The 12,136-nt window shown below is 34.9% G+C and overlaps 2 protein-coding genes across 3 annotated transcripts in view; both read left to right on the forward strand.

Moving 5' to 3' along the window:
• The first annotated feature begins 260 nt into the window (after positions 1–260).
• LOC148960497 (uncharacterized) lies at positions 261–3,991 on the forward strand. The gene is made up of 2 exons (XM_089113205.1): positions 261–2,369; positions 3,216–3,991. The coding sequence occupies exons 1-2, from the start codon at positions 2,276–2,278 to the stop codon at positions 3,638–3,640; spliced, it is 519 nt and encodes a 172-aa protein (XP_088969331.1). The 5' UTR covers positions 261–2,275; the 3' UTR covers positions 3,641–3,991.
• A 2,451-nt stretch (positions 3,992–6,442) lies between these two features.
• Positions 6,443–12,136, forward strand: part of LOC135692926 (SRSF protein kinase 3) — a 34,068-nt gene continuing 28,374 nt past the window's right edge. The window contains exon 1 of one of the 2 annotated variants that reach the window (XM_065211276.2): positions 6,443–6,798. In XM_065211276.2, coding sequence (XP_065067348.2) covers positions 6,771–6,798 — 28 coding nt within the window. In that variant the 5' untranslated portion in view covers positions 6,443–6,770. The remainder of the gene's footprint in view (positions 6,799–12,136) is intronic. The other variant, XM_065211275.2, reaches the window with a different exon arrangement.

A 12,136-nucleotide genomic window follows, 5' to 3' on the forward strand; every position in this document is an offset into this window, starting at 1 on the left:
ATTGCACTTAAAAGCGTCTCAACCTATCTTCAAATGCATTTTGCCCTATATGCCTTCATTGAAATTTTCCTTGTATTTGAATATAAAATTGTTTGAAATGAAATTTAAACTATATTATCTATGGTTTAGTCGGGTTTAGTCTTAACACTTGGTCAGGAATAAAGAAAATATGGCACACTGAGGTACTTTTCGTCAAGCATTCCTCAGATTATAAACCTTGGATAAAAGCTATAGCTAAGCAGAAGTTTATGTCCAGACGTCGATCGAAAGCGAGGAAGAATGGCGCGTATTTTATGTTATAATACAGTGTATGATTAGACCCCGATTTGTCAGGATTTACAAAATTTTTGATCCCTTAGCATGAGATAAACAGAAAATTGTTCTGTTGTAAAGAATGTTCCAGCATTCACACGGCGTTAAAATGTAAAATTGAATGCACGTCCTTATTTCACCCGAAGGGAGAAATCCTTTATTTGTTAAAAAGTCATTTTGTATTGTAAAACTCAATTGAATAGCAAAAAAGCATGTTCATCCTTCATGCTCTATAGCTGTTTTATGCAAAAGGTACCAGTTACCGGAGTTTGATTGAAAAGGAAGTAAATGATAAGAACGAAGTGTATTCAAAATATTGTTTTTAGCATTGAAATTCAAATTTTTTCCATAAAATAATATTATTTCGAGCTCGAAATGGGTAAATTAAAAAGAGTTTAATGATGTTATTCTGAAGAAATGACGATGCCACCCGCCATATAAACAAATTGGCATGTCCCCTGAGTTAATTGGAAAACATTTCCAAAATTGATAGATAAGGGGGACGATTGTCCAGTACTCGAGTCTAAGCTCTTCCCCAGCCATGTGAAATTAAGGTTCTGAGAACGAAAGGACAAGTGCAATGCTTCAAATACCTCGCAGGTCTGTGGATACCTGCACTGACAGACCGATGCACGACTTATCACATTTGATCACATGCTCTTGGTGTCGTATACAAGGAAATATCATTGAATAGTCTCATGATTTCAAGTGAAATGGGGTGACCGCGTTTTTAAAATGAAATTCAAACTTGCCAGTTGATTGTTATCAACTTCCACTTTCTTTATATCTTCCATGAATTAAAGGCAGCATTGCAGAATATTACATAATGTTTTTTCAAATGATGCAATGTTGTAAAAGAATCAAATCGATTTTATCTGATTAAGTGTCAGTTGATTGTTTTTCTCTAGTCGAGACAAAGGCAAGGGTGATGGTAGACATGTTTTAACAAGCAGAAGCGGACTAGTCTTGCTCGACAACAATTATAAAAACCTACCGATTAATACAATTCGATTGTTGCTTCATTGATTGCAATATACCCGGCATGTTATGATTTCCTATCAATGAAAAGTGGATAATGGTGGATTGAACGATCTATCGTATACAGCAATATATACATGCCCTTGAACAAATCTATCTTCGTACTTCTTTTCTTAATCTAAAATACAAATCATATAAGAAAAAATCCTAATATTCAAAGAATTACTGCCATTTTAATAAACCGAGGTTTGATATTTGTAAAGAAGTTCTCTACGAGAAAGAAGGAGCACCAGGTTGAACAAAAAAGCAACGAACAATTTGCCTGTTGTGCAGAGCCAGCATGTAAAAATTGAGATGATAATAAAACGTGTTTTTCTATCAAAGCAGTTAATGTGAATTCCTTCTTTCAAGAATTATCCTCAGTTCAATGTGTTTTCTAATCGAAAGTTCGTCATCAACACATCAGCTAAAAGCCCCTTATACATATATTCATATATGTATATAGATTTGAAGTCTAGAAAGTTCTAGAAATGAATTTAGAAATTGTTTCGTATTAAGTTAACCAATAATATTCGGATTACGGCATACCATTGTTTTTTGGAATGTACAGAGTCTTCAAAACGTTTTATGTATCTCTAATTTGTTTCTTGTATTTTTAGATAGTTCTGTATTCCTTGATGGAATATAATTTCCATTACTCTAAGTGTGATGATTCACGACTTTCGCAATATTGCCATGAGATGCCCAGTATGAACATGAATACAGAGCATAGTATAGCAAGGCTGTGCATTTCTTTTGTAATTGGAATGCTTTACAAACAGAGGGTTTTCACTACGTTGCAGTTTATCTAATTTTCTTTGAAAATTAATTTTGGGGAATCCCTGTGCTTTCAAGTTCGAAAGATGACGTAATCGCAAGCCTTATAAAAGCGATATAGTATGAACAACGGGTCACTAAGCAGAAGCTGACGTGAAAGAAGCACACGATGTTCTCCACGATGACATCTCCGGTTCTTTTCATGTGGATGTTCCTACGCGTGGCTTTTGGAATGACTTTACAAGACAGCCGCAATTTACACGGTAAGTTTTCTTTTGAGGTAGACCAGATATGTTAAGTCTTCTAAACTCATTGTTCCAATCTTTATTGTTAATGGTGACAGGATAAAGGTGCCTAATATTTTATGGTCACATTTTTTAAAATTATTTGCTAGCAGTTTCTGAAGGTTGAGGGTGATAGGTAATGTGGTTATTAAATCTTAGGGCACGGTTGGATGTCATACTAGAATTGTTTTTACATCACTGTTCTTACAAGAGATAGTAAAATCATACTTGTATGTAGACAGCTGATTTATAGGACAAGAGCTACGCCACTAAAGATTGGTCTTAGACATTTTTTGGACCATTTATAAGAATACGAGCCTTAAAATAGGTCCAAAGTTGTTTTCAAATTGAGAACAAGCTGAGACTTAGTTAAACGTGATTTTGAACAATGTTGTGATGCCCCCATTTAAGAATTTCATCTAAAAACGAAGTCTTTGTGACGCTAATGCAGTTTCGCACCACTCGGACACTGATCCTTACCCAAACTCTATCCTTATGTATAGAATCACACACTGAGAGGTGCAAAATTGCAATAGCCCCGTTTTTTTCCAATCAAGGAATACTTTTTCGGTGAATTTTCAAACTTGTAGGCAAAAAAGGATGTCTCATTCATTTTGTTGGCAAATAAGTCCTGAACACCGCCTTGGTGAACACTAGCTAGCAATTGCACTACTTACACCTTAATATTTTAAAGAACAGCAAGCTCTATATTAAATTTGCTGGTTCTTATAATTTACATCACACGTAGGACCGTTTCGTAATGTCCTTTTATCAGGTAAAAATTATACATGACGTTGCCACATTGAATAAACTTTGTTTTTGTAGCCCCTTTGCTAGACATTGATGTGAATCACAACTGCAATCAAGAAATGCAGTTTAAACTTTCAGTCAAAAGTAAGGATAATGGCGCAGAAATAAAAAATTTGCACCTGAAAGTTTGCAAGTCTTCTTGGTACAACAATTGGTGCAAGAAGAAAGACACAAAATTTGGTTTTAAAGAGTGCTCTTATGATCGCAATCTGATTGGACAGAATGGGTACTTAGCAGTTTGCACCCTTGATAAAAGTGCAATGTGTGCATTGAACCCTCAAGGAGGAGACTGGCTTCACGGTGTTTACCTCGTTACAGTTGTTGGTGTTGTTGATGGAAACGAGACAGCATCAAAAAGTGTAGCATTGTCCCCTTGGCAATCGTCGATGAACTGCCCAAAGTTTAAGATCTTTGGCGCCCAAAAAAATATGAATTGTTAGTAGAAATAAGTTTAGCTAGTTCTAATTCTTGTAATACATTTTCAGATTTGTGAACGAGTTCAAACCAAAGACATCTCTCACATGTATTGTTTCGCTGTATTGTTATGTTTAACAGTTTTACTTGTGTAACTTATAAGCACAAATCTTAACACAAAAAGATTAAATTGTCATGGTATATGGAAATCAGTATTAAAAATCTACTTTTCAATAAATTTTTTTCTCTTCAAATTCTTCATAGACGGACAATGAACTGAAACAATTCATCAGATGATGTTGCGATAGTTTCTTTGTATTTATGAAACTTATCGAAAATATAAACCACGATCCTTACCAAAAATAGTTTAAACGCCTTCCCCTGATAGCATCTAAACAGCGAAAAAATGTACAACAATCTTAACATTTTATCCCAACTGTTTCCAAATTTTTACCCCCTCACCCATAAAAGGTTGATTTACATTCTCAATATCTTCGTAAAGCCTTTCCTGACAAATCTTTTAACGTCAGCATCAAAACGAAGAAATTTAGCAACAATACAATGGAGGATAGGGTTAATTTTCAAAAAGCTTTAGCTTTACGCAAGTGTTACATCAATTTTTCAATGAAAGTTATGTTAAAAAACTTTCACTCAGCCTCGCCAGACAGAAACAAGGCAGATTCTATTAGCTAAATGCGGCAGAAATTTCCGCGAATTCGATTTAGCGTGAATTAAGAACGAGAGGCTTAATGTAAAAGCTTAAAGAGAAATGAAATTGACGTTGTTCTCATAAATACCTTCTTTTCCATTTGTGTTGATTGATAAAATTTTTTACAAAAGGTATCCTGAAAAAACCTTTCAAACACTGTGTAATAAATTTTTCACTTTTTTCGAAAGCTGGCGAAACATACTTAGCTAACTTTGCTAGAGGCAGGTTTAAAAACAATTAACAGCACAATAAGAGAAGCTAATAGCAATATATAGGAAGTATAGTTTGAAAAAGGTGTTTCATGAGAAAGATGACATGATTTTTGAACAAAGAAAAGATAACATGAAAAAATCCAAAAAAGTAATTTAAAGTTATTTATGTTAAAAAGCTGAAAATGCTGAAAAGCAAATGTTATAACCATTTTCTACCTCAATCATAACTCAAATACATTTTAGATTGGGGGGAGGGGGGTTCTAGAATAGTAGGGAGGACCTTACGTAGCTTGCCACCATTATCTTTTAGCTAAAAAATGGGGTCTACAGCAGGAATGTAGTCGTAAAATTTTAACAAGGGGGGCTCTATGAAATTTCTAAGTTGTTCTTGCCATGTCATCATTGCAATTTGAACATGAGAGTGTTGATTTTTTTCCAATCATTGGTTGAGCAGCCAGGTACATTGACTGTCTTCGGTGGCAGCAGAGATCAGAATATTGATACCATGTGAAGGGCTGGGGAAACTTCATTGCAAGTGAGGGGGCAAAATGCTTATATTGCCCAGGGTTTTTCGAATATAAATGCTTATATTCGAAATTTTTAACAAGGAAGGCTGCGCCCCCCTGAGCCCCCCACCACTACATCCCTGGTCTACAGCCCATGCTCTGGCGTTTCTGAAAATTAAGCCGTGCCTTAGACAAGCTCTTTAAAACTGAAAAGAAAAGTAGTAACGAAACATGGAGTGATTCCTGTTCTATAATGTGTCCCGTACAAATCATTAAATGAAAACGAAACAGGATTCCCTGTGAATTCTACATTGAAATGATTCAAATGGGTCCTCCTGTTCGTTCTTGACGATTTTTTGCATTCTAGATTAAACGATACTATATTACAAGATTCTGTTTTTATGAAAATTTTGTCATTCTTGGAAAAATTGCCCCAAAGAGGTAGGGGGACTAGCTCCGTATGTGTTATGTCCGAGATACTTTTTTCACCATTTCAATAAAATCTAACAATACAAATTTACTAGTTACGCTACCTACAAAATACCTAACGGCACTACAAGAACGATGCAACTGGGTGCAAAATACTTTGACTACTCCGTGGAACCATGAAAAACTGAGACAACTTGCATACGAATTACCAAAGGAAAAAAACAAAGAACACTACAGTCTCTCTCAAATTAGATATCAGGCGAACAATGTTAGCGAATAGCAGCAGACAAGATAATTTTTTCCTATTCATATAAAATTCTAAAAAACAAGTTATTTTCTACTATACTTATCCTAGATACTATACTTCACCATATGGACGATACCAAGGGGAGCGAAAGATAATGACTACCCCATGGACAACAGGCAATGTTAAACTACATACAACTACATTTCTAATGATTAAAAACTAATGGCTACAAAGCGAGATTCTGTTTGACGTTAGATGCCTGGTCAGGATTTAAAAGTCACGAACGCGACTTGTTTCAAAGCTTATGGCGGTTAAACTGCCTGAAATCTAATGTGAATCAGAATTTACAACAACAAAAAGAAAGAAAGAGAGAAAGAAAATGAACATTTACTTTAAGAGACTTATTTTTATGCTTAGTGTTTAGGTTGCAAAAGATCTCAATCAAACCGACCATTCGATCAATCAAACTGATCAATCAAACGAGATACGTGGACAATGCTTCCAAACAAAATTTCTTGTTTTGAGATTTCTTACCTTTTGGGGTCCACGTTTACAAGGTTTGTTTTTTGGGTTAAATGTAGCTCGGTTTATATTTTTCAGGATAGTCCTTTTTCAATGGTATTGTTTTATCACTTTCAACCAATGTATATTATCTCTTTGTTCTATAACCTCTACTTTGTCCAAATTCGATATCAATGTTTACATGTGTTTATTGGTGGAGATAATGGGGTATGAATGCTTACATTTAATAAGGTTTTTTAGAATGCTATTTGTTTGTGTTTGGGAACTCTAAAAGATGAATTGTTGTTTTGTTTTGTTGTATTCATTTTAGCAGTTGGGTATGTTGGAAAAGATGGCATTCTTTCAAAAAAGCTGAACAATTTGACGATTTGATGATTTCTTTTAGAACCCCACTTCAACTTTTCAAGTTCACTTTGGCGCCAATCCCACAACTTGAAAGTGAGTCCCGTGTCTTCAGCCTCGTTTGCGGGTAACTGCTCTGCTAGCGAAGAAGTCCGACATTTTTTATGTTTATGAAAACCTTAAATTAAGATGGACATAAAAGGCCAACAGAGGAAAGGTATTGATTTTTGATTGTCAAATATTGATTCCAGATGTTTATCTTATGGTTAAACATAAAAAACGACCATGTAAATTATTTTCCACGACATTTCTTGTTGCTTTTCCCACGTGTTTCTTATAACCGTCGTCACAGTTAGCCGAATTTGTATGTTTTCTTTAACTGGATAGATACTGCTGTTTCGAAGTTCTTTATATATAACAGGAATTTATATATAAGCAGCGTAGATTTGGCGAAGTGAATGTGATGAAATAGAGCGGGTTTCTAGTTGTTTAAAAAAAGTTATTAGGGCCAGAGAGTGTCTGGTTTGTCACCTCACCTGTCTGCCCTGGTTTGGCGCAAACAAGAAATGAACTATTTTTTTTAATGAAATCAAAGGCAGATGATATGTTTATGTACCGTAAACCTTGTCACTTGAAATCTCGTCTATCTTGCATGCAAAGGAATGGTAGAACAAATTTGTGGCAATGCCTATTGTTTGATGTGGCAAAAGCATACAAATTGAAATTGGATATGATATCTTAACAAATCCACACTACTCTATTTTACATGAAAAAGCATGGTCAAATTATAATTGTTTGGATTCTTCTCAAAATTCCCAATTGGATTCACCTGCCATATGATATTGGAGAGACTATCAAAGTATTGTTTGGAAAGTTCATGTAGTGCAAACCTTCTGTAAAACACCTTCATTTTTGCTCAATTGTAATTATAAGTGGAGAATTAGAAGTGTGAATTGATTTTTTTGTTACCCTAGTAATGAGAGAATTACCATGGGGGTCTTAAGCTCTTATCTGGGCCCAGGTTGCAGAGCATTAAGGATTTTTAAAAGATATAGGTTGTGCCAACAGCATTGCGCCTCAGGTGTGGCCATGCCAGAGTGCGAAAGTGAGGGGAATTATTTTCTGCCAATTTTTGCTTCCACAGGAACAAATCATGTTGCAAAATAGAAGGTTAAAAGCTGCAGGATTTTTTTTAAGTAGCATTTCAAGCCTCGTGGTGAGGCTATGTGTGGGATTCACATAGAATGTCAACTGCACTAATTAATCTAAACTTGTAATCATGGAGGGGATTTGAAGTAAAAATGTTTGGGCATACCCAATCTTTGTAGTCTTGTGTCTGTCCAAATACCACCCAAAACCATGAGGTGCATCAGCAATTTCAGTTTTACCAGTCGATACTTAAATACATATATCTAGTTTTTAGGTATATGTGCCCTCTTTAGTGTGCTGTCACCATGCTCAGACTTTAGATGTCATTTTCTTCATTTAATAAACTTCATTTAATAGTCACCATGTTCAGACCTTAAATGTCATTTTCTTCATTTAATAAACTTCATTTAATAGGGTTCAATTAGTATGTTTCCTAAAGAGTTCATTCACTAGAAAATTTTATTATGGTTCTTTTTCATGCTTTTATATCTTTGCTTAGGACCTGATTAAGTTAGAGTTTTCACCATATAGCAATAGAGTTCTCTTCAGAACAGTAAAAATATGCCAATGACAAAAGGTACTAGTAATAATAATGTTTAGAATAAAAATTTCATCTGTGGTAGAGCAGGGGATGATGATGATGATGGAAAATCTATGTTGGGGAATCTTGTTTTATTTTGCCCTTACATTTTAAATAAGAGCATAAATTCCAAATAATGAAATCAGTGCCACTATCTCAAACATAGTGTTGTTTTAAACCACAAAATTTACATGTATATATCTGTTAATTTTCTGTGATTTTGGCATGTTTCTCTTGTCTTCTTTGATGCCCCTTAAACTTTTCTGCTTCTTCTAAGAGAAAAAAGGAATATAGAACTAGTTAACATACACACCTATCTATTAATAGGCAACCAATAACAATAGGATCCCATTTTGTCACCAGACATTTCATACTATAAATACCAGGCCCAGTCTTTGTTGTTTGATGCGTGCGATCGCACACACACGCATTGGGATATGCATGGCACCAATAATGCAAGTGATTGATCACATGCATATGCCAGAGGGAGGTGACAAATAGACCTGCAAAAGAAGATCTTCTGACAATCAAGGTTAATATCAATCTAGTGGTGTAGATAAGAAAATTCATAAAAGGGACAAGAAATTTAGATTTTCCCACAAAAACTTTATAAGAGCTTTTATTTTTTCTAAATTTTTTACGTAACTTCACACTTAAGTCACATGTTATAAATCATACTACTTGAAGATTCTTCTTGTCTTTCTCTCTGAAAAAGGCATTTTTAAGATCACCATATTCAGCTTAATTCCCCAAAGCTTGATTCTCCGAAGGACTGCCTAATTCGCTGCTTTTGCCCCAGGGCCTCTATATTTTCTCAGCAACCTTGCATGCAAGTTTGGAACTGTGACAAAACGGTCACGGTTCTCCTTTTTGTAAGATCACAGGTTTTGCAAAATTAATACACTGTATCCCAATTCATTTTGAACAGAAGCCTGCACTTCTTTATTGAAACTTGTGAAAAATTAAAACTTTGATCCTTTTCTTTAAACTTGAAACCTGTCTCAAACTATTCCCCCCCATCTTTCACAGGTGTGCCTTGCTTGTCACAAATTGCAGTCCTAAAACCTTTTTTTGGAGATTCATAAAGTTGTTTCACAACAACATTTTCAATGATCATTTTGCGCTCTTTGTGTCTCTTGCTCCTCTCTCTTTGATGCCTTGGCAAAGATCACCTTGTCTGCAAGTTTAAATGTTTCAAAGGTGGTGTACAATTAATCAACGTTGCCCATGTAACCATCTGTTGTAAATTCTTGTATCAAATGAACATTTTGTGCTTGCTCCTCAAATGTAAAATGAGAATGCAGCACTGTTTATGATCATTGCAATAGTTTACTGCTTTTTTTTAATGTTCAGTTTACAATGGATAAAAAATCAATGCAGACATTCCCATTATCATTATCATTATAATGGTTATCATTTTCACCAAAAAGTTGTGCTGCACCATCTCTTATCAGTGTTTACTTTGTTGCCATGACATTTAGGAAAGCAATTTAAAATGCTAATCCAGTAATCTTGAACAAGAATTTCCATTTGTAGTTCATGTAAGAACCATGAAACAGCTGATTGGTAACTGTATGATATGAATAATAGTACCAGGTTGCTTAGTTTAGTTTATTTTACTGCATACACACAATACAATATTACAACCAGACAAGGGCAAGATAATCTGCAAGGTGTCTTATTGAAAGATACTTTAGCAAGTACAAAAAGGTATTTGCAAACAACCTTTAGAACATCTTCCTGTATCTGGAAGATAATCAAGATAAGATACTAATTAATGCTACCAATCCCTGATTTAAACTGGTCTTTCACTGAAAGCCATCCAAAGGAAGTCCTTCTCAGAATTCCAAGGCCCTTGATTAACCTTTTAGCTAGATATCCTGTTAGGCTATTGGGTTGCATGACCTTCCTTTTCATACCTTTTAAAACACTGAAAAAGTTCAGGGAGGTTTTTTTTGCCTTCTAACTTGATGTCCTTATTGAACAAATCAAGGATTTGTTTATGATATCTCTTATGGATGCTTCTTTTGTGAAAAAAGAGCTGAAAAATATGCTCCCCGTTTTTATCCATTCATTTTTCTCCATTTTAAAATTGCTTTTCAAAAATGTAATAGTTTTCACAGCATAGTAAAGTGAATGCGAGGTTGAAAACAGTTTTTTTGTTTTCATGATAGCAATTGACAATGGGATGACAACCTATTCGCTGTTGCTTGTTTATAAGGAAATCTAAAACATTATCAGGATTACAATAAAGAAATCATCCTATATTTGATTTGTTAATTCAACTCTGAACAACCTTTCAGTCAATAACCCACACTATCGTGCATGAGAATGGACCTTTAAGCTCAGCTACTAGACCGAGATGCAGTGACTGGGGCAGTGAGCTATAGCCCCCTAGAGTTCCAAATCTATCAGAAAAATTGAAAGATTTTCCTTCTATTGTTGCAAATTGCTTGAAATATTCATCTTCAGCCCTCCCCACAAAAAAATTGTTGACTCCCAGTGTACAACTGAAGAGGCCTGGTTAAATCATTTTTGAGTTTTCATTTTAACCAGAGATTCCTCCCTGCCCGATTTATCTGTTAATTTAGTATTTATTCCATGAAGAGATTTCCTGCCTTCCATTTATTGTATGTTTTTGTTGTGCTGGTAAAATGTGGTGTCGATGATAGGGTAAATTCTAGTGTGAAGACTTCGGCTACTGCTGCTTTCGAACTAAAAAGTGAGCTAAGCGAGTAAAATGTTTCAATTTGCATTGTAACAATCAGTAACTTGTCTGAGACAAATTTTATATCTTCTACAATTTTTAAACTGCCTTTATTAACAGAAATTGATGTACATTATATAGGGGGGGCTAAACATGCTAAAACCAAGAGTAATTCTGGAAATTATTGGGGGTTAGGCCCCATCACCCCTTTGCTTCCGTGCAGTGGCGTAGCCAGGGCTGAAAGATTGGAGGGCCAAAGAGGAGTCCAATTTATTAAGCAATAGATTTTCAATCAAGACCGTCCTTCAGTATTGCCGTGTAGCTCGATTTTTCAGCAATTGCTGAGCAGTTTTGGCTAGAATCCCTTTGTCGGTCAATTTTAACCAGAATAACCGTGACGCTTAATAATACTTTCTTCTTTCAATAAGAAGTAGACATTTTTATCATGCAGAGTAAAATAATATTTTTCTTAACTTTTTGCCAAATCGTGTGAGTTTCAGTAATTGTCCTAATAGATGAACAAATAATTTGCTGCATCTTTAATGATAATGACTTGAAGAGAAAAGCTTAGCTTTACACGGAAATTTTTTGCTGATCACACCTTTAAGAGTTTTGGAGAACGCCCAATTTCGTAAATGCGTTTGGAAAAGCTCTGGCTTTTTTACGTGGCAATGGTTGGCTAATAAAAAAAAAACGTAACCATCTTGAAAGCTTTTTGTTGTTGACCCCAGAATACAACTGTCACGTTTATATTCTGAATCGTGTCAGGCGAGGAAGCTGTATGTGTAAAAACTGATCTTTCAAAGTTTTAAGCAAATATCTGCATGTAACAGTATTCAAAAATTTCAAATGAAGTCCATTTTTCTAGGTGCAAAGTCTACAAAACCCTCTGCAACTATTTCAGATTCATTTTTTTAAGGATTGAAGTGCTTAACCTTTTTTTTCTATTTTATCGGAAATGTTGATGGACGTGGAGGACTTTTCTATATAAACCTTAAACGAGGGAAATTGTAAAACATTCTATAAAGATGAATGAAATATTTACGACCACGCCTTTTAGATTAGCTTAAAATACATTTCAGAATTTTTCTTACAGTCGTTGGCTTGCAGTCGTTTAAA

This window comes from Rhopilema esculentum, chromosome 3, assembly GCF_057945365.1.
Source record: "Rhopilema esculentum isolate cy_ngs chromosome 3, ASM5794536v1, whole genome shotgun sequence".
NCBI lineage: Eukaryota > Metazoa > Cnidaria > Scyphozoa > Rhizostomeae > Rhizostomatidae > Rhopilema > Rhopilema esculentum.

Coding starts and splice junctions, on each gene's coding strand:
- LOC148960497 (XM_089113205.1), top strand. CDS start 2,276: ATGTTCTCCACGATGACATCTCCGGTTCTTTTCATGTGGATGTTCCTA. Junction 2,370..3,215: donor AGACAGCCGCAATTTACACG/GTAAGTTTTCTT, acceptor TTGTTTTTGTAG/CCCCTTTGCTAGACATTGAT.